The sequence below is a fragment of the Puma concolor genome, chromosome D4 (assembly GCF_028749965.1).
Source record: "Puma concolor isolate L17-30 chromosome D4, mPumCon1.1.hap2, whole genome shotgun sequence".
In the NCBI taxonomy this organism is placed as follows: domain Eukaryota; kingdom Metazoa; phylum Chordata; class Mammalia; order Carnivora; family Felidae; genus Puma; species Puma concolor.
Genome location: NC_141679.1, coordinates 4,973,412 through 4,995,901, shown reverse-complemented (window position 1 = coordinate 4,995,901; position 22,490 = coordinate 4,973,412). Strand labels below are relative to the sequence as shown.

Genomic DNA, 22,490 nt, shown 5'->3' with positions numbered 1-22,490 from the left:
AAAGGTGAGCCTCTCCTCGCGGTAGGCCGGCAAAGAACTTGGCTGACTCGTGTCCTGTAGTCGTGTGGAAAGCAGACCTTGTAAGTGACGCACCTGAACAATTAGCGGAGATTTCTCAGCAAAGCGTTGAAGGTGCGGACTGGTCCCTCCTTGCTGATTGTAAGAAAATGGGAGAGGAAAGAGGGAAGTCGAGGAAGGCACCGTTAGGCAAAAACAAAACCAGTGCCTGATGATTCAGGAGATTCTTGGCTTATCCACATTGCAAAGGATGAAAAATGAGTTGCTTCACTGTTTTTTGTCTATCTTTCAATTTTTTTTAATGTTTATTTATTTTTGAGGGTGGGGGGAGAGAGAGAGAGAGACAGAGTGCGAGCAGGGGAGGGGCAGAGAGAGAGGGAGACACAGAATCCGGAGCAGGTTCCAGGCTCCGAACCGTCAACACAGAGCCTGACGCGGGCTCGAACGCATGAACCGCGAGATCGTAACCTGAGCCAAAGTTGGACACTTAACCAACTGAGCCACCCAGGCGCCCCAAGAGTAGCTTTCCTGTTGGGGAAGTGTGCTCAAGAGAGAGGGCCAGGGATGAGGCTGGACAACCTTTTGCTGAAGAGGTAAGCAGGGGACTCACGGATCCACTCAATCACCTCAGCAGAGCCAGGAACAGACGTGGGGTGTGCCAGAAGGATCTGTGGGGGACCCTCTCGCCTACTGGCATGAATCCTCATGACAGACCTGGGAGACCCACAAAGTTTTTGAGAACGTTGTGTCAGCGGGACACCGCCAGCTTGGCCTGAGGGACAGAGACGGGACAAAGTAAAAGAGGGCTGTCAGATTTCCAGAAGTCTGTAGCCGGAAAGTGGGCTGATCGAGCCACTCAGTTCTATGCTGCCCTTTCAGAGAAAGCAAGAATGACTCTGGGGGCAGAGCCGTGAAGCTGGAGGTAGGAGGGGTGGGAGCAGAGGCTCAGCGAGCTGCCGGGGCACGGAGGCCGGAGCTGCGGGCCCAGACGGTGCAGCTTCAAGCCACGGAGACCGTTCTCAGACCTTGAAACCAAATGTAACTGGTTCTGCTGCAGCGTTCTTAACCTGCCTGGGACTGGTGACCTCTTGGCTCCTTCCGTTTTCTCCCTTTTGGAATGGGAATACCTATCCCATACCTGTCTCACCACCGCATTTTGTACGTGATCTTCTAGTTTCATCGGCCAATACATCGAGAACGTTGTCCCTGGATGCATCGGGCCGGCGCTCACCCGTCTCTGATTCTGATGATTAAGATGATGATATTTGGGACTTTCTGAGCTCGTGATATGTAAATGCGGGTTAAGGTTTTGAAACCGTTGGATGGGATGAATGTATTTTGCATGTGGGACAGACGTGAATTGGGTGGCCAGAGGCTAGACTATAGTGGGTTGAGTGGTGCCCCCCCCACCCCGAAAAAGACATGTCCACATCCTAAATCCTGGGACCTGTGAGTATGGCCTTATTTAGAAAAAGTTTCCTTGCAGATGTGACTACGTTAAGGCCCTTGAGATGAGATCATCGTGGGTCATCACGGTTGGTCCTTAGTCCAATGACAGATATCTGTTACCAGGCACATAGAGGACAGACGGAGAAGAGAAGGCCATGTGAAGACAGAGGCAGATTGTGGTTATGCAGCCATGAGCTAAGGGAGAGCCACAGAAGCCGGGCGAGACGGGGAAGGATTCTTCCTGTTGTAGCAGCTAACTCCCACATAAGAAACGCTCCCAAAGCAGCGGCTTGCAACCGAGGGGGTGGGAGAAGTTCGGGGCCCCTCGGCCGTCTCTTTCTATCTCTATGTGGTCCCCACGCGATCTCTCTGCATGCCAGCGGAATCCTACTGTGGAAGCCACCACAAAGATCTGCCCAGCCTCACGGGAGGAATCATAGACTCTCCCTCTTAATGGGTGTATCCAAGAATTTGCAGATGGCACTACCAACTCAGTCCAGCGGAGACGGTGAAGTCGACCGCTCAGCGCTCAGCATTACCTTGCTACAGGGGACAAGGAAGCTGCAACGTGTACATCCCAGCCACCGCGAATCATCTACCCAGTTAAGGGCTGGCTGCCTGGGAAAATCTACGTGCCTGGATCCTTCCAGTTTTCCATGAGAGCAGGAAACAGGAGGACCTCCACACGTCAGCAGGGTTTCGGTAGCCTGAGGGTGCAGGTGCCGGCTGTTGGGAATAAAAGCCCCTGCGGAGGCAGCGGGCACATGTACAGTACTGGGTCCCAGGGGATGTTGGCAGAGCACCTCCATCATCAGGCACGTAGTGCCCATTCCACGTGGAAATGTAGTGCACGGGGCTGGTGCCAGCTCACGGTATTGGGGAGAGTCAGGATTACTCAAATAAGTGGCCTTGGGGAAATCTGTTATTCCTTTAGGAAAGAATAATTACAAGACCCGTACCTCTCGTCATACAAAAATACAATTTCCAGAGGAATCAAAGAGCTAACTGTCAACAACAACAAACGGACGCAAGCATGGGAGGAAAGCGTAGGTGTGGTGGAGATGGCCCTTCTAAGCGAGATCCAAATCCAGAGGCAATAAAGGAACAGACTGCCACATTACATACAACCTAAAATGTAGCTGTGACAGAGGACAACAAACAGCTGGAAAGAAGCGGGGCAAAAATGTCACATATGAAAGAGGAAGATAGAAGATACTCAGAATGTAGAAAGAGCTCTTGTAAATCCGTAAGAACATGAAAGATAACCTATAAAAAAAGTGGGCAAAGAATATGAATTGGTGACTGAGAGGCTACAAATGTCAATAAAAAGTTGTTCAACCTCATGAATAACCAGAAGCATAAACAATAAAATTCAGTGAGGTACCATTTTATCTCCATTAAATTGGCAAAAGTTTTAAAACGATTGATTATAGCCATCATGAGCTAGAGTGTGACTACACTTGGAAACAGTTTAAATTGGTTGAGCCATCCTGGACAACAGCTTGGTGGTAGTTACCAGAGCTAATACTGTTGCGCACTCTAAAATTCCACTTTGAGAAAGCGCTTCAGGAATATTCCCACAGAAACAGGAAGATGTAGACTGCAGCATTGTTGGTGACAGAGGGAAAAGTGGAAAACAACCTAAGTGTTTACCAACAGGAAAATATTTAAATAAAATGGAACAAGAAATATGTATATACAACACGTTATTCCAAGAAATAGTCTTCTTCATTAACAATATAAGATGTATAGACACATGGAAAAAACATTACAAGAAAAAAAGAAGAGAAAAAAAGCAAAACCAAGCTGTAGATCAATATTGTCCCCAGGGTCCCAGTTACATTTAAGAAATACAAACCAAGTACGTATACGCACACCATGTTTGCAGGTGCCTACGAAGGTTCTAGATTTCACACCAAACTGCTGTAGGGCTTAATACACGCCAAGCGTTTCGTCTATGCAGGACACATGGTAAGGGCTGTGTTAGAGGTGGCCATTTGCATTTATATTTCTGTAAATATATAATAATGCATTCCTGGGTTACTTGTGTAATTTATAAGAGGACTTCTGTGATTGCCTAACACTGCCTGCCCAGGGCAAGGCCATTTATTATTAGTCCCTCCCTCCCGAGAGCCCCGGCACGGGGTGTGCCACCTCACAGCCACAGGGGAACACCTGTCACAAAAGCCATCCCGCAGTTCCCACCCCTCTAGGCCTCCAGGCGAGACCCCAAGGTCTCCACCCACCCCCTTAAGCCCCTACCGCTCGCTTTCCTCCAGTGCGCAAGCGCCAGGAGGCGTGCCCAGCGCTCGCCAGCCCCGCCCCCAGGAGCGAAACGTCACTGAGCTGCGCCGCGCTCTGTTTGACGTACCTGAGACCCGCCTTCCGGAAGGAGGCCCCAGCGGCTGACTATGGCGACCGCCGCGGAGCAGTGGGTACTGGTGGAGATGGTCCAGGCGCTCTACGAGGTGAGCTTGGCGGCCCGAGCGGCCCAGGACCACACCCGGCCCTGGAGGGGTGGGACGGCTCCTGTGGGTTTGTGGTCTGAGTCCCGGGCAGGGTTGGCTGGGTCACGCCCGGACCTTCGTCGTCCCTCGCTGGAGAGGCTCGCGGGGGAGGCACGGGCGGGAGCGGGAACCGAGGGTCTCCGTCCGGGCACGGGAAAGGAACAGGTGGGAGGGGGCGCTGGAGCGAGGCTGGTCCTCAGAAACCAGAGTTGGGACTGATGGTGAAGCAGGGTGGTGAAAATGGAGTGGAAGATCTCAGCCCGGGAAGGTCCTAGGGGTTTCAAGTCCTCGGGACTGTGGATCAGGTAATAGGGGAACGAATTGCAGTAGAAAGGAGTTCGTTTTTGTCGGGGCGAGGGTTTAGGGAAGCCGAATGATTTAGGAATTAGGAATATGAAATAGTTTGTCATTCTTCCACATGCGGCTCATTTTCTGTCTTGTAAAGGTAGAACACTTTTTAGAGATTTTTAAAGGCGGAATAATTACGAGTGCTTTGAAAGGCTGTCTGTTTCACGTGTGTCAGGTGATAGCTATGATAGCAGAACTTAAGTCTTAGAGAATGTTCCTTCACTTGACATGTGTTTACTGAGCTTCGATACCCCGTCCGGTAGAACTTTCTGCATGTTGTGTATCTGAGCTATTCGGTGTCGCAGCCACTAACCACAGGTGGCAGTTAGGCATTTGGAATGTGTCTAGTGCAAGTGAGGAACTAAGTATTTCATTTCATTTCATTTAGATGTATATTTACATAGTTACGTGGTGACTAGAGGCCAAGGTATTGGGACAGCACACATCTAGACACTAGGGATAGTGCAGTGAACAAACATGCAAAAATTCCTGTGCTTATAGAGCTCGTATTTGTTTAAAGCAAATACCAATTTTCTTTTGATGATTTGTTAAAAGCTTAACATAGCTGCCTACTGCCAGGCGAGACCATGGTGTCTTCCACTAAAGAACTTTCCAGGGCTTCCTGAAAAACAGTTGACAGAACAGGTGTGGTGTAAGTGATGGCTGATCCTAAGCTAATTACAGTAACTAAGAGAAGAGCCACTGAAATTGAATTTTTTAAAAAATGAATAATTTTCTGTTGTATGTTGTTGCTTCTTTTTTGAAGGGTGCGTAACTGACCAAGACTCGGGTGTCCTCTTGGATGTAACATTTCCAGGAAAAGAAGCTGCATTTGTGATTTTGATTAATTCACTAGACGATTGGTATCTCAGTTTTTCTTAGGATGGTTTCTTTCTGGAGTGGGATGCTTCGTGATTTAGCAGATGTTTGCCTACTGGAATATAATTATTGAGAAAAGCAAAACAAAGAAGTAATAGTGTATGTGACCTTTGTACGTAGTCAGAAAGATATTTGCACATTGACTTAGGAGTTCATCTCTGAATTTGCAGCTTTCCTGTTGCCACATTCTGAATTTTTTTAAACTATGGTAAATCATCTTCACTTTCTTTCTGTCTGATGTTTCAAAATAGTTTGTATTTACATTTCTGACTGTCTCTTTTAAGTGATTTTTCCAATGACGGCCTGTTGGAGTAGATCACTCTGTAACTGACTGAGGTTTAGTTGCTATCTGGAGTCTTCCGCATGTACTTACCGTGTCCAGTTGTGCAAAACGTAAAAGTCAGCTGTACGTCTTGGAAATGTGCACTTGAAGACGTGGCATGGATAATTTCAGTAAGGTGTCTATATGCCTGTTGACATGAAACACACTGCATACTTGTGGGGAACTACTGCAGAAAAAAGACCTGACGTTCCTTTAGTCATTTATACAGTCTTTTTTTTTGTTTGTTTTTTTCCCCAGCCATGTTCCCAGAAGGATTTAAGGAGGCTTATTAGAGGCTTATCAGATAGAATAGAGTGAGATGTGCAAAACTCTAAAAATAGTGGAAACTGGTTTCCACGTAACTCTTTTGACTGATCTGGGGTAGATGAGGGTGGCAGCAGACGGGTGAAGCTATGCAGCATTCATTACTGTCCTTTCCCACCAATAGGAAGGCACCTCGTCTGACGGATCTGATAGTTGATATTGTTTGACCTGTTGGGATTCCGCATAAGCTTTTATTTTAAAAATTAAATTCCTTTCCTACAGAGGTTTTAAAGCTGCCCTATTAAAGATTTATCACGTGAAGGAGAAATTACCAACTGTTAGAAGTGGGGATGGGGTGCCTGGGTGGCTCAGTCGGTTGAGCGTCTGACTTCGGCTCAGGTCACGATCTCACAGTTTGTGGGTTTGAGCCCCACATCAGGCTCTGTGCTGACAGCTCGGAGCCCGGAGCCTGCTTCGGATTCTGTGTTTCCTTCTCTCTCTGCCCCTCCCCTACTCACACTCTCTCTCGGTCTTAAAAAATAAAATAAAAGATTAAAAAAAAGAAAGAAATGGGGAAAGGAATGAGTGGAAATGAAAGGAGTTTGAAAATAAATCTTAAGAAATAATAGGTCATGGGAGACAATACATACAGGTGCATTACATTTTATGTGCAGATTTTGGAAGGGTTCACTTCATTTCTTTTTTGGTTTTTGACTCACTCTTAGGCTCCTGCTTACCATCTTATTTTGGAAGGAATTCTAATTCTCTGGATAATCAGACTTCTCTTCTCTAAAACTTACAAGTTACAAGAACGATCTGATCTTACAGTCAAGGTAAGAAATTAAATTTCTTTTATTATTCACTGTATGATTATAGTGGCTACATCTTTCCAAAAAGTACTTGTGGCGACTGAACTAGGTATGTTAAAATGTTTTCTGTTATGTAAACAAATCAAAGACCATGAAACCTCAGGGTACCAAAATACAGGGAAGCCAGGAATAAAGTCAAGACCGAGAGGAATACCACGTCAGAGACCTCTGCACGTCAGAGACCTCTGCACGTGGCTAGAGGCCAGCAGCAGTCTTAGGAATAGATGGTAGAAGGGAAGCTTCTGGATTTCGATTGTCGATGTGCAGGATTACATGAGTTGCTCAGGAAAACCACCATAGTTTCTGAAACCTGAATGAAGGTTTTCCCTGTGTTCTTCCTAAAGGAAATTTGGGGTTGAAAAGAATCTTCCCACCTCCCTACCCCAAACTCAGTTTTGATGCCTTCTCTGGTACGGGGCCCAGCTCAAGGCCTACCTGGGTGAACCTTAGGAAACAGAAGCGTCTAGAGGCCATGAGGAGTTCCGTGAGCCGGAGGGATGAGGGCGCTTGTGAACAGGAAGTGCATCCTGGTCACTCAGTAGGAGCACTCAGGAACTGTGCCCCAGTGCAAGAGGGAAGAGCGGTTGTGACTGTGGTGTGGTCTCTGTCGCTCAGGTTGTTTCCCCGCCCAGCCCCTGTAGCACCGTGCCCGAATGCTTATAAAAAGCTCAACAACTTGGGCTCACCCAGCAGCACTGAGTACAGCACGGAGACCGAGCCGTCCCAGGAACAAGTGCTGGGGAACAGAATGAACGCAGCAGCGTGGCCATCGCTTCCCCGGTTGCACTCCCTGGCTGTGGTCGTCCTGGTCGTTAATATTAATCGCGGGGGGGGGGGGTGTCAGGCCGTGTCCCCCCTGGGGACGTGCAGCAGATGGTCCCCGGGCCATCGGAACGTTTTGTTCTGAGGGCAAAAACGTTTTGGAGGCCTGACTAAAGCAGAGTAGGAGAGATCTCATTGCGTGATTTTGCATAACCTTTTCTAGGCCAATGGATCTTTGAACCTGTGTTTGGAGACGTGTGCTAACCTTGACCGGAGATGCCCGCCCTCCCCCCCTCTTGTCCTGACTACCTGTGGGATTAGCATGCCAGGGAACGCTCTGGACAGCACTGCAGGAAGACTGGGCCATCCAGGGCAGAGGTCCTTGGCGTTTCAGAACTCCTCGGGAGTGATCGGGTGGCCGTGCAGCTGGTTTCTAGCTCGGCTTTTTAAGGGGTGGATCATTCGTAGTCTTTTGAGTTTTCATTTCTACACATGGCAATCCATGCACATAGACATTTTTTTAAAGAATGACCAACCGTGATTTTAGGGCAGTCCTCTGAAAGCCAAACTCAGCAAGATCCGGTACCCATGGCCATCTTCCCCTGAAAGCCAGGGAAGAACACAAACTGTGACCATGGCAGTGGTGCTTGTAAAGCTTCCCTTCTGGCATCACAGGCGCAGTGCCCGGGTCTGGGCTCTGTAGACCTGCAATCTCTCGCACACGAGGGGATCGCTGGCCGCTTCTAACACCCGTCTCCACGGCCGCAGGTGGCCTCGGGGCTGCCGCTCTCTGCCGCGCGGTCGTCGGCAGAAGCAGATGAGGAATTTATTGGTTGATTTGTAGCAGAAATCTGGGGACAGAACGGTCGCCGTCCCGTGACTAGACCCTGCTGTATTTTAACTCCTTTCCTCCCGTAGGAAAAGGAGGAGCTGATTGAAGAGTGGCAGCCGGAACCTCTTGTCCCTCCCGTCTCCGGAGACCATCCTGCTCTCAACTACAACGTCGTTTCAGGGTAAATTGGTTCACTCCTCCACGGACTTGCACTTGGTCTCCCGTGGGTATACTCGCCAAAGCACACACTGGTTTGTGTGGTATTTCTTTTTTAACAGAAATAAAACATCCAGAAATTTCCGGAGATCGGAAACACTCTGCTTTAGATCCCAGTATATAACTCTGTTCTAAGGACGGTGTGGCCGTTGTGCATAGTTTCCGATTTGGGCATTGCAGTTCGTCCTTTCTTCTGTTAACAAAATGATTTTTGGGGGAACGATACATGCTCACAATAATACGTCCAGTGGCGAGACATGCTTAAAATGAAAAGCGGCGCTCCTGCTTTTCCTCACCGTGGTTGTTTTGGAGTCTAGATCTGCGTGGGCACCTTCGTGAGCGGGTGTTAGCAGAGTGCGCTCACTGCCGTTGACTCGTCAGCTGCGGGCGACGCTGACTCCCAGCCCCGGCTCTGACCCTTGAGCCTGCTTGCGCCGCCTCCCTCCCTGCTTCCAGGGTCTTTTCCGGCTCTGACTCGGCTTCCCCTGTTGCATATCTTTCTTGCCGTATCTGCTTTCTTCAGCTAAGAAGTGTTTTAAGTTTACGGAAAATACCTGACACAGGCATACCCACCGCCCGGAATCAATAGGCATGAACGTTTTGCTGTCTTCAAATCTACCTTACAAAAGAAAGAAAACATTTCAGTTACTGCTAAAGAAACCCCTTCCCATCTACCACTTTCTCGTATCTCCCACACAGGATAACCATTGCCTTGAAGTTGGTGGATGTCTCTCCTTTGCTTATCTTTGTACTTTTAACACGTCTGCCTGACGCCAGGAGATGATTCAGTAGTTTGTCTATAAAACTGTGATGCAGGGTGTTTCCTGAGTGTGTATCCTCCCACTTCTGGTCTGATCTGAGGGAGTCTTGTATTCTTCATGTCATGCTTTCTTTGGTCCTACGGAATTTTTACATGTTCTCACCTCGCACTTACTTGTCGTTGATGCTGTGGTGAAGTCCTTCCCCCACCCAGAGGCTGAATTTGCCTGTTTCTGTATGGTGGTCAGCTATCCCAGCATTCCTAAGTTGAATTGTCCACTTTCTGCCGCTGAGTAGAGATTTCCCTTCTTTTGTGTACATGTCCTTCTAACAGGTCTGATTCTGGCTTTATTTCTATTCTTTTGGTATATTTGTCTCTCCTTATGCCAGAACTTCATATAAATAGCACAGCTTAAGAATAGGTTCTGGGTGGCGCAGTCGGTTAAGCATCCGACTTCAGCCAGGTCACGATCTCGCGGTCCGTGAGTTCGAGCCCTGCGTCGGGCTCTGGGCTGATGGCTCGGAGCCTGGAGCCTGTTTCCGATTCTGTGTCTCCCTCTCTCTCTGCCCCTCCCCCATTCATGCTCTGTCTCTCTCTGTCCCAAAAAATAAATAAACGTTGAAAAAAAAAAATTAAAAAAAAAAAAGAATAGGCTCTGGGACACCTGGGAGGCTCGGTTGGTTGAGCGTCTGACTCTTGATCTCAGCTCAGGTCCTGATCTCCTGGTTAGCGGGATCGAACCCCGCATCAGGCTCTGCACTGACAGCATGGGGCCTGCCTGGGATTCTGTCTCTTCCTCTCTCTGCTCCTCCCCTGCTCGTGTTTCTGCATGCACTCTCTCTCTCTTTCTCTCAAAATACACATTTTAAAAAAGAACAGGCCTTGACTAGAGTGAGTCCTGCACCTCCTTGTTCTTCAGAATTGCTTGGACTGCTCACAACTGTCTCCTTCGGTGTGAGTGTCAGTGTGACTGATCACATTTGACCAAAAATGGAGCTTGGGTTTGCGGCCAGGCAGTGCACCGATTTGGATTAATTGGAATCTTGCTGATACTGAATCTTGTCACCACGTGCCCGGGGTGTCACTCGTATACTTAGGTCTCTTATGTCCTGCAGTAAAGTTACATAGCTTTCTTCATAAAGACTGCTTATCTTTTTTTTTTCTACTTTTTATTTTGAAATAAGAGATTCACATGCGGTTGTGAGAAATAATCCAGGGACATCCCGCGTGTATCCTTCATCGGTTTCCACCCATGGTAACGCCTGCTTAACAACCAGGACATGATGTTGTGTATCTTTTAATAGATTCGTCCCTAGGTACCAGAGCGTATTCATTTCTGTCGGGAGGAGCATCTTCTTCTTTCTGTTCCTGTGTTACTGCACACCTCCCAGTGCAGTGTCGATGGGAGTGGTGACAGGGGCCTCAGTGTGTCGGTGGCTTCTCAGAGATCATCTGGATCAAGTTACGGTCTTCCTTTCTCTTCTCCATCTGCTAAGGGAACTTTTTTTAAATCAGAATATTAAGTGTTATCCCAAGTTTTCCTGTGTCTGTTGAGATGACAGATGACTTTTCTGCCCCAAGCAGTTACCGTGCCAGATTATACCGATAGGGTCTTTAAGTTATGCACATGCGTAAGTTTGTGTGAGAAAAACTGCCATCCGCCGTGCCGTCCGTCCTCACGGATCGTCCAGATCCCGACTGTCTAGAAGCGATCACGGTGTTTCTTTAGCCTCTCTTTTTTTTCCCTGCGATTTTCCTGTATTTTTCTAAGGAACTTGCTTATGCTGTTATTTCTTGATTATATTCGTTCTTTTCCGGTTTTCATTTTGTCCGTGAATTGCAGGAGGTAAAGGCCGGCTCTCCGAGAACACGCACACCCGCCCTCCCCGGGCCGCAGTCGCCCCTCTGCCACTTTTGTGTGGCCGAGAAAGGCGGCCGCGGCCCCGGGAAGGGCGGTGGCCTGTGTGGCCCCGGCTGTGGTGCGGCCTCCTGGGCACCTGCCACGAGCACCCGCGGGCCTTTCCGCCCTCCTCCTGGCAGGTTTGTGGCTGCACCGCGTGTCCCTGGATTACTTGGTGCGCCCAGTTTTGTGGCCGCGTCAGTATCATTCATTGGTGGAGCTCGGCATCCTTTGTTTTCGGCATCGGGGTTACGTTTGCTCGCACACTCCTGTTTTCCTCATTCGTTGGCCCGCTTGCTCGCTTCCCCGCGTCGGTGTGACTCGTCCTGCCGTCTGCATTCCGAACGCTCACACGTACCCGCTGCCCGTAGCGGCCCGACCGCTGCCCAGAGCCGCCTTCCCTGGCCCCCCCACCCGCAGTCAGGACGTGCGCAGAGCCTCCCGAGGAAGCTCTGTGGAACTCGTTTTTGGAGACCTTACGCATCCTAAAAGGGCTTCGTATTCTCTTTGGCCCTGGTGTGCTCGTGTTACCGGTTCTTACTGGTCTGTCAGACAACCTCAGCGTCTGGTGACCCACAGCATCCATATTCGTGTCACCGTGTGCAACATTTTCACTGTCGTCGCGAGCGGTGTGTAAACAGTCGTAAAAACCACAGAGAATCTTGAAGGCCGTTTTGCTGTGGTTGATGATCTTGGTTACTTTTCAATTCACGCAGGAGGGCTTTTCATTCAGTGCCAAGTTGACACAAGAGAAAGTGAAGTTACTTAACCTGGAGAGATTTTTTTCTTTAAAAACCAGCCTTATTGGCGTATCATCTGCGGGCCAGAAAAGCCACCCTTTTAATTCACCACAGTTAAGTGGGTTTTAGTATGTTCTCAGAGCTGTGCAACCATGGCCATCATCTTATTTCAGAATGTTTTTATCACCCCGGAAAGAAATCCTACAGCCACTCTTGTTCTCTCCCCTTCCCCCAGCCCCTGACACCCCCTAATCTACTTTCTCCGCATCTGACTCTTCTAGACATTTCGTACCAAAGGAGTCCCGCAGTTTGCGGCCCTTGGTGTTGCTTTCCTTCACTTAGTGGCATCTCTTCCAGGTTTGTCCTGTGTCATAGCTTGTGTCAGTGCTTCATTCAGTTTTATGGCGGAATAATAAAATAATTTCACTCTACACTTGTCACACTTTGGTTGTATATTTGTCAGCCGTTGGGCGTTTGGATTGTTTCCACTCGAAAGAAGAAAAAGTATATCCGTATGTGAACTCCTTTGAATGGCTGCGTGTGCGGGCACGGGTGTTTATTTCTCCTGAGTGTGTACCTGAGAATGGGGTTTGTTGAGTTATACGGGAGCTTACTCTGAGGAACCACCAGTCCGTTTTACAAAGCTTCTGAATCGTTTTCCATTCCCACCAGCAGGACGTGAGAGTTGTGATTCTCCACCTCTTGGCCTACGCTTACCGTCTTTCATCACAGCCCCCCCGGGGGGGCGGGAGGTGGGAGGTGGGACCCCACTGCATTTCCCTGATGACTGATGAAAATGAGCGTCTTTTCATGTGCTACTTGGCCACTTATATATCTTCTCTGGAGAATTACCCGCTTAAGCCATTTTGCCCATTTTGCGGGGGGGGGGGGGGGTGGTTGTCTTTTATCATTGAATTGTAAGAGTTCTTTATATTTTTTGGATGCCATTCCCTTATCAAATATATGACAGGCAGATATTTCCCCCATTCTGTTTGTCACTTCCCTGATCCTGTGCTTCGAAGCACAAATGTTTTTAATTTTAATGAAGTCCAGTCTGTCTCTTTTGTCCGTTTGTTTCTTGTGCTTTTGTGTTAGATCTTAAAATCTTCCTTCTTTTAATCCGGGATTACCAAGATTTACTCCTTTGTTTTCAAAGAGGAGGGCTCAGTGTCCCATTTTTCATTCTGTAGACTTCTATCTGATTTCTGGTTTCAGCAGGGCCCCCTCCCTCCAGTTGTCCTTTGGACTTTGAGTTTATAGTCATGCCTTATCAGAGAGTAAGTCTCCTGTCTTTCTACAGAGCAGGAAGGGGATCTGTGTGAATGATCTGTGCTTCTCCTAAGAAGGTTTTCAGGCTGCCTGTAGCCCACCCGCCTGGCCCCACGTGCACAGGCAGCCTTGTCCCCAGCGTGGGAGCATTTTCCAGGAGCTGGGGCCCGGCTCCTCACTGCCCGCCCACACGCAGCTTTCTCTCTGCTTTGACCTCTCACACACAATGCGTCCTCTCTCCTTGGGTCCTGGTCTTCGGAGCATCAGATACACAGACCTTGGAGGCATTTTATGTGCCATCGAAGAGGGCACAGGTTGAAAGGGGTTTTTCCCTTCCTTCTGTTTTGTTTACCGGAAGTCACTGCTAGGTCTTCGTATTAATACGAAATCCTCCCGTTCCTGGAATAAACTCTATTTAAGCAGGGCCTTTTGGTAAGTTTGTGTACGTTGCTGGATTTGTTTCGCTGATGTTTGGGATTTTTAACACGTGTGTGGAAAAATGAGTTTCTTCTCTTGTTTTCCCTTCCCGTGCCTGGTCCGGTTCTGATATCAGATGTTACTAGTCTTACCGCTTCCTTAGCCACAGTGCCGGGGCAGTGCTCACAACACTGGCACCATCTTCAGCCCGTGCAGCGTGCCCTCCCTCGGGGCTGCGTGTACCGCAGTGGGGAAGGCTGCTCCGATCTTCCTTGAAGAAGGCGCCCTTTAGGTAGCGGGTGGGGATCACTGGTGTACGGAAGGCTCTGGTTTAGAGAACTACCTTGTGACCTCACCACTGTGGCCTTGCTCCATAAACGCTGGGGATTAGGGTCGTCTGGCTTTGGGGGGAGGGGGGGGCCGAGAGTGGCTGCATGCCGCTTGGACTGTCCACCGGCCTCAACCCCCGTCAGTAAGTTGCCCTGAGGAAACTCTGTCAGCAGTGTCATTTTTCGATCTTAAAGGCCTTCTCAGTCTGGAAGGTACTTTACTGACCCTCCTCCGCCTTCTGACAAGTGTGTATTTGTTGTGGTGTGCGTTCTGTTGATCCTAGGTTTTTAATCCTGGGTTTAAGGTCTTCAGTGAGGTTGTTGTTGTTGTTGTTGTTGTTGTTTTTTAATGTTTTTATTTATTTTTGAGACAGAGAGAGACAGAGCAAGAGCAAGGGAGGGGCAGAGGGAGAGGGAGACGCAGAATCCAAAGCAGACTCCAGGCTCTGAGCTGGCAGCACAGAGCCCAACGCGGGGCTCAAACTCACAGACTGTGAGATCATGACCTGCACCGAAGTCGGACGCTCAACCGACTGAGCCACCCAGGTGCCCCTTCAGTGAGTTTTTGAAGCTGTTTAAAGTTTTTAAAGGAAGTTTTGGCTACAGTCATTTAGTAATTGTCCGTTTCTTAATGTTTTCCAATGTATCAGCAGGAAGCAGTTGATAGGATTATGTTGAGCGTGCAGATGTAAAGCACACACAGTCCTTTGCATGCGGATGAGTACAGGGGCACATCTGTGGGGTCACGTTTCCCTTGTTTGTGTGCCTTTCTCAGCCAGATGTGCCAGGAGCTTGTCTTCTGGTTCATTTGAGGCCCTGTGTTATTTTTCTCCACGAGGGGCCTCTTGTAGACACAGGTGCTAACCCTCTCCTCTCCGGTCAGCGCCCACACAGGGCAGCTCCGTGCACCTCCTCTCTGGTTTCCTTCCATCCCTTCTCCTCCCCACTGTAATACTTCCATTGAGCCGTCACTCGTCACTTGATGTTACGCACTGTATGTTATTAAAATGATGCATTTTATTATTATGCATGTATCGTTGATCTTAAAAATAGTTATTTTACCAGTAAAAACGGGTTTGTTTGGGAATAAAAGAAGATTGCAATTTTGGACCAGCAAGCTATGGCTAAACCACAGGCAAGTGCAGCAAAGAAGGGAGAAGAATGTTACTTCTCGGAGGAGGAGGAAGTCGAGAGGGGTTGTTTTAATGAAAGTCCACTGGAGGAAAGCGAAAGTCCAGGGAGGGTCAGTTTTTTATAGGAGATGCTATGTCCATCTCTCCTGTTGGGGCCTGTAATTGGTGGTTTATTCTGTCAGGGTCTGTAGTCAACAGTCCTTCCTGTGATTGACATTGAGTGGTGCCACTCCCCTCCCAGCCTCACCTCCTGGCATCCGGGGTCCACTTGGGGTTTGCCTTTGTTAATTGCACAGTGCCTTTGGAACCACATCTTAACGGTTTGTGAATGTATGTTTTTAATTTTGTGCTGCAGACTTCACTCTGATTTTTTATTCACACTTGCTTTTTGAACATGCATTTGAGTGCCTGCTATGTTCTAGGAATGTGCTGAGCACATACGCTAAATCAAAATCTTGGTTCTTTTGGGACAGACAGCCCAACAGTCAAGTAAAAAGGACGTTAGCTGGTGTTAAGTGACAACAGGGAAACCTCAGAGCAGGGCAGACAGATGCCGCGGGGACTCCTGATGTACTTCTTGTTCAGTTCCTCTGACTGCTGCGTGCCATTCGGTTGTGTATTCGCTGTTTCCGTCACGATGGGCATTTCAGCTCTCCCCACTCCCCACTGCCGCAAAAAATCTGGCGATTATCCCCGTGTGGGGACTCTCTCTGGAACCAGGAGTGGGGGGCTGACACATGCCTGTCTCATTTCCCTGGGGGACTTCTCTACATGGTGATGCACCCATCCACTCCCCCGAGTTAGTCTATGGGGTCCAGTTTCCCCATAGCCCTGTTGGCTAACATTGTTTTATTTTGTATTTTTCTGATTGTCGGAGCCTTTGAGTATCATTTCGTCCACTGACTAGCTGCCGGGGTCTTCCCCTTGTGTGAGTGCCCCTTCATATGTCTCACCTCTTCTTTTACCGCATTCTTCGCCTGTTTTTTGATTAGCACGAATCCCGTGTACCATGTAGACTTTAATCTGTGGTCACTTGTTGAGGTAGTATTCTATTACGTTGACTTCAAGATGCACGTTCTTTTTGCTTTTCCTGTTTCACAACCTCTGAAGTGGGGATGAATCCTGCAGCTGAGAACCGTCATTAGCAGTGCCGGGGGGGGGGGGTGTCCCCACCTGTGTATCGAGCACTTGCTCACGGCTGTGCCCACTGCCAGCACTTCGGTTGTTACAGACGCTGCTGGCAGGTAAATCAGCGGTTGGCGGGGGAAGGGGCCCGACCCCTCCAAGCCGGAGACAAGAGGCTGCACTGACGAAGGCTTTGAACGTCCCTTTGTCAGATCTCTGCCTGTGGGTGATCCCGGCTCGCTTTTAGAATTGTCGTTCGGTCGGGGGAAAGATGAGTTGAGTCCAGTAGGGAAGTCCCAGTGTCAGAATTTGGAGCGTGGGGGACACTAACCTGCCAGGTAACCTCAGAGATGGTGGGGGAGCATCCTAGACAACACGGGGTCCTCTTGGTGGCGGGGGGAGCGTGTTGTCTGAACACCCGTGAAATCCACGACTCGGGAGAACGAACAGTGGAGACTTGGGCGAAGAGGTTAGGACTGTGTCGATGGACTTACCCTGCTTATGTTTTCCTTTTCACAAGTACGGACGTACTGGGACAAATCTGTGTCGAAGCGTACCTAGTAGAAGTGTTCATTAAACGTAAACTACAAAATTCTAACACGACAGAATGTTACCTTTTAGTTGGCACTGGTTTTCTTTCTTGGCGGTAGGCAAAAACCTACTGTTGGCATCATAGATTCACTAAAGTACAGTAAATCTCTTTATCACCGGCTGTTGACTGTGTGGTGTCTTCATCGAACCAAAATTCTTCATTTTGACTCAGATTCATCCATTTTGGTCTCACTGTGTTCGGGGACTTACCAGCAATGGTTCCTACTCCAAGGTCACATTTTCATCTGTTTTTTTTTACATTTTCATCTGTTATGTCTTCGAAAACATCTTTTATGGTTTTAATATGTCTAGAATTAATCTGGGTACATGTTTATCCAAGTTTATTTTTCTCCATAGGGAAGAGAGGTGTGTAATTTGGTAGTTTGTGGGGCAGCTGCTGTCACTCACAGGTATTTGTGTGCACAGTTCTCTGGAGTTCTAGTCTTTCCTCGCTCTGGGTGCCTGTTCTGGCACTGGTACCCGACCCATGGTTTTTGTTTGTTTGGTTTCTTTAATGTTTATTTCTTTTGAGAGACAGTGAGTGAGCACGGGAGGAGCAGAGGGAGGGGGAAAACCCCAGGCAGGCTCCTCGCGATCAGCACGGAGCCCACAAACCGTGAGATCACGACCTGAGCCGAAATCAAGAGTCAGGGTGCTTAACCGACTGAGCCACCCAGGCGCCCCCTCAACCCATTGTTAATGGGGTTTTGGAATACTAGTTTCCTTCTGATAAAGCATCATCCTGTTTCTAAATTCACTTGAAATTACTGACTCTCACTAATAGTGAGGTTGTGAGTTTGGATTGGAAAGGGTTTTATGTTTCCTCCAGCTAGTCCTCTGAGGCCTTGATTATGGAGATGTCTTTCTAGATTGGCTTTATTTGCTCCTGGGAGAGACCCTGAAGGTTCTCATACTCCCGCGTTCCTTGCTGGAGACTGGTTCCCCCCCGCCGCTCCCAGTGCCGGACAGAAACAAGATCCTTGTGTCCCTACGCCGTGGTGCCTCTTGGCAGCTTGCCGGCTGTGGTTAGGGGCTTTGGGCGTACTTCCTTTTGACGGTTTGATTGCGTGTTAGTTTTCGTACAGTGGCCGTGACTTTTCCAGCAGCAGCCTTAGTACAGACTTGTCCACGCACGTGTTTTGGTTTTCCATGTCTGTGTGGGTGCCAGCACCTCCACACCGGGACCACCGGGAAACTCAAGGGCGAGAAGCAGGAGACTGAATGAACGCTGGATTCAGAAGCAGAGTAGGTGGCTTGAAGGAGAAGCCCCTGAGGCCAAAGGGAAGAGGGAGGGAAATATTTAGAGAGCACCTGTGACGGGCCAGGCCCTTATCTAGCAATGACCCTGAGAGGTGGGTTCCTTCCATACTTTAGAGATGAAGAAGCCGAGACCCCCAGCGGCCGAGGAGCGTCCCCGAGCTCCTGGAGCCACCAGGAGCCAAGAGGCAGAGGGCGTCTGTCTGGCTGACCGCAGCCCTTCCCTGCGTCCTCCTGCCTCTTGTACAGGTTCACCTACTTCTGTGAATTTACTTCAAGTGCCCGTTGTCTTCCTTCCCTGCGTTCCCACATGTTCTGTTTCTCGCACAAGAAGCCAGTTCTGATCGCACGTCCCGAGAGCCGTGTTTCCAGTCTTTTCTGACGGCAGCACGTCTTCCAGAGCAGCGCGTGTGCACAGGGGTGCACGTGTGCAACTGAGGCAGGCTCGCGCCACAGTCCTTGCCTTGGGCCTGTGCTCTGACGGCCTCCGTCCCGCTCGGCTCGCGGCTTCCTTTGGCCCCAAGAGCCTGGTCGAGACCACGTTGGCCTCGCTAGCTCGTGACCCCCGGTTTGGCCCCGTGTTTTTGAAGCGTGGCCTTGAGGAGTGTTGTCAGCAGGGGGCGTGGCAGGTGGCCTCAGTAGCTGTCTCCTGTCCCGGCCCAACTCCGGTTCGTGCTCCCGGGCTGCTGGCCACCCTGTCTGCCCCACACCCTACCTCTCGAGCAGTAATCCAGCACTAACTTCAGAACCCCTGCGTACTTTTTTCGGTGGCTTTCCAGAGTTAACGTGTATTTTTGAGCCACTTAACTACAAGGCCAGAGCTCGTTCTGCCTGTTCTTGCTTTTGATGGTGATGTTTTTAGATTTCCTTCCTATTTGTCTTATTCCAGAGTTTTTTCTGAGGTACTTCATTTACTTGTTTCTTCATGAGTTTTAAAATCAAAAAGATTTACCACTAATCTGTGTTGGAATTATCACTCACTTTTTTTTTTTTACCTAAGTAGAACAAAGTAGCCTAATATGAATAGAGCTAATGGCCGATTTTTAACGTACCATTTGCTAACTGTACGTGTTAGAACTAACAAAAAGAGCTGGAAGACGAGGATGCAGGTCGGGCAGAGTGACAACACTTGTGTGTCTCGTGAGCCACCAGGGTGGGTGGTGCCGCGTCCCTGTAACGTGAACATCTGTTCACAGGTACCTCTCTCCTCTCTTTCCCCAGCCCTCCGAGCCACAACATTGTGGTGAATGGAAAAAAATGTGTAAACTTCGCCTCGTTTAATTTTCTTGGATTACTGGATGACCCTCGGGTCAAGGTAAGCGGCCCCCGCGCTGGAGGCAGCAGGATTCCCTGCGAAACTGGGCCTGAAATAGACAAACAGAGGGCGTCAGGAAGGGCGCTCTCTGCTGCTGGTGCCGTCACTGTCGCCCGGCAGAGCCGGAACCTGGTCTCGACAGAGGGTGGGCGATACGGGCGTCTGACGTGGCTCCGTGGCGGTGACACACAGAGAGCCGCGGGAGGCGGCCCAGGTAGTCGTGGGAGGCACGTCTGGGAACCCAGTCCATCTCCCGTTGGGAGTACGGGCCAGGAAGCTGTTTGGAGGACAGACTTTTGCCTGGAAACGCCACAAAGTATAAAGGCATTGAGTTAACCAAGTTTGGATAGGTTAAAACACAACTTCTCCACGTTTTAAGTTCTGTCCCTAAATCTTTACATGTGTCTGCTCTTTATATCCTGTTGTTAGAATGGCCACGGTTCTAAGAAAGGAAGCAAAGTTGGGGGGCGGGTTGCCATGTGGGTTGAAGAATAGGATATGCCAGTTTTGAACTCTGAAAGATATGTTATTAAAACCTGATTTTTCTTACATCCACGAAGGCAGCGGCTTTGGTGTCCTTGAGGAAGTACGGCGTGGGGACCTGCGGGCCTAGAGGGTTTTACGGCACATTCGGTATGTTTCTGCCCTCTCTTCCAAACTGCTGCTTTTTTTTTTTTTTTTTAATGTTTATTTTTGAGAAAGAGTGCATGTGAGCAGGGGAGGGGCAAAGAGAGAAGGAAACAAGATCTGAAGCAGGCTTTGTGCTGACAGAGAGCCTGACGTGGGGCTCAAACTCATGAACCGCGAGATCACGACCCGAGCAGAAGTTGGATGCTTAACCAACTGAGCCACCCAGGCACCTCCAAACTACTGCTTTTAAGAATTGACTCGATGTGATTTCAAAGCTCCTTGGGAAAGATGGGTGGGTGAGTGCTGTCCGTGTTTGGCATCGTGGCGGGAGGGGCCCTGGTCTGAGACTGAGTGTCGCTCACCGAGAAAAGACACAGGTGCCTTAGGTGCACCGTCTCCCGGAGGGCGAGGCCCACGCCACCGCCGCCGCCGCCGCCGCCGCTGCTGCGTGTGCCCCGAGAGACCCAGTTTGTGTCTGTGTGTGTGACGGCAGGTGGCTCCGCTCTTCATAGTCGTGCAGGAACCTGGTTCTTCCTCGTAGCCTTCCTCCAGTGCCAGGGGGCACCGAGCTCGTCCACCTGGCTGAAGTCGCACCACAGGTGGGGAGGGGTGCCTGCAGCGGTCCCTTTGAGGCAGGTGGGGGCGTCGCGTGTCACTGCCACACTCCAGTGTGGCACAGAACCTAGGTGAGGCCTTGCCGTGGAGGGGCTGGGACATGCCTCCAGCCGGGCAGCCTCCTCGTTACATAATTGTTCAAATGAAGATGTTACTGGAAATAATTTCCTGGCTTAGCAGCATCAGCGTGTGGGGAAGACAGCCAGGAAATCTCTTCCGTCTTCTATTTGTACTTCCATTTCTAGGCCTTCGTGTGGTTTTTTTTCACTTAAACAGTTAGGTGTTTTTATTTAAGGGAACACCTTTTCTTTATTCCTTAGCTAGCTTAGAAGTTAAATGATTTTTATTGGAAACAGACAACAGAGCTGGTGTCCAAGCATCTTAAGCTGGAAAAAATCTTGTATTCCAGTATTGCGGCCATTTAGAAGCAGCGTAGAAAGTTCAGAGAGGCTGCCTGACTTCCTGACAGTCACACAGCTCGTTAATTTCAGCCTTATGGCCAGAAACCAAGTATCCTGACTGCGAGTCCTTATGGGAAGATCAGAGACTTCAAGAGCGCAGATCAGCCTCCCTCTTTGCCCCAGTCTAGTGCAAACACGGTTGGTTTGCTTGGTTTTTATTGGTAGGGAATTATTTCCTAGAGATATAGTATTAGAAAACTAGATTTTTTTTTGCTTGCTGTAATAAAAAAAAAAAAAAAAATAGTTTTCTTACACGTTTCTCTTTCTTGTGGATTTTATTTGCACATGTGGCCTTGACCCCTGCTTCAGAGTTCATTTCAGAGGATAGATAGCAGATTTAATGCCAAATCAAGTCATGGAAAAAAAATGTTTCAGCTTTTCAAAACCAGTTTTTCCAGAGCTGGTAGAATAGCTCAGTCAGCTTTCTGTTTGGATCACCTACTGGTTGTCACGTGCTCCCAAACGTGAGGTCTGTAGTGGATGGTTTGTAAGTTAATATTCTTTTTTTTTTTTTTTTTTTTTTTTTTTTTTAATTTTTTTTTTCAACGTTTATTTATTTTTGGGACAGAGAGAGACAGAGCATGAACGGGGGGAGGGGCAGAGAGAGAGGGAGACACAGAATCGGAAACAGGCTCCAAGCTCCGAGCCATCAGCCCAGAGCCTGACGCGGGGCTCGAACTCCCGGACCGCGAGATCGTGACCTGGCTGAAGTCGGACGCTTAACCGACTGCGCCACCCAGGCACCCCTGTAAGTTAATATTCTTGATGGAATAATTCAGCCCGTGCTATAAACTTCAGAAGGTTTATATAGAGAGTCAAAGGCTTCTCCCCACCATTGTCTCTACCCCAGAGAAGACAGCTGCTGTCAGTAGTCAGCTGCTTGTTCATTCTTCCAGAGACCTGTTTTGGCAAACGCAAACCCCTTCCGTACACACATTTCCCCAAACAGATGGTGGCATACCCCACACGTGCTCCGTGCCTTGCAGTTGGAGGGATTTTGTTGGAACTTTAAACTGGATTTGGATTTTCAGGGGTCTGAGTGGGTCCCCGGGGGCAGAGTAATGAGCACATCTGTGTGTCACCCCCTCTGTACTGTGCGTCCTCGGCCGGGTCTCCCGGGTGGTAACTAGCGGGGAAGGTTCCGACGGACGGCGGCGTCAGTGTGGAGGCTGGAGGCAGGCCGACAGGGCTGGCGGTGTGATGGCCTTGTAACAGGACCCGGGTCCTAGCGCGCTGTCCTTCTGGTAAGCTGATGTCGTTCCTCCTTCACAGGCGTCCGCGCCTGTCACCTCTGTTCTTTCTCGTGTGGCTATTGTCCACGTTTTCACGTTCTGGTTTTCCGACAGGATAGTTTGTATGTAATTATTATTTTTTTAAATTTTATTTTAGAGAGAGAGCATGAGTGGGAGAGTGGGGGAGAGAGAGAGATTGAGAATCCCCAGCCACATGCTCAGCATGGAGCCCGACACGGGGCTTGATCCC

The 22,490-nt window shown here is 49.2% G+C and overlaps 1 protein-coding gene across 2 annotated transcripts in view; it reads left to right on the top strand.

The window, feature by feature from the left end:
* Nucleotides 1–3,791: 3,791 nt before the first annotated feature.
* SPTLC1 (serine palmitoyltransferase long chain base subunit 1) overlaps nt 3,792–22,490 on the top strand; it is a 51,154-nt gene continuing 32,455 nt past the window's right edge. Inside the window, exons 1-5 of one of the 2 annotated variants that reach the window (XM_025931569.2) lie at nt 3,792–3,935; nt 6,513–6,620; nt 8,337–8,431; nt 19,209–19,302; nt 19,863–19,935. In XM_025931569.2, coding sequence (XP_025787354.1) covers nt 3,879–3,935; nt 6,513–6,620; nt 8,337–8,431; nt 19,209–19,302; nt 19,863–19,935 — 427 coding nt within the window. In that variant the 5' untranslated portion in view covers nt 3,792–3,878. Of the gene's footprint in view, nt 3,936–6,512; nt 6,621–8,336; nt 8,432–17,956; nt 17,976–19,208; nt 19,303–19,862; nt 19,936–22,490 lie in introns of those variants that run through there. The other variant, XM_086684849.1, reaches the window with a different exon arrangement.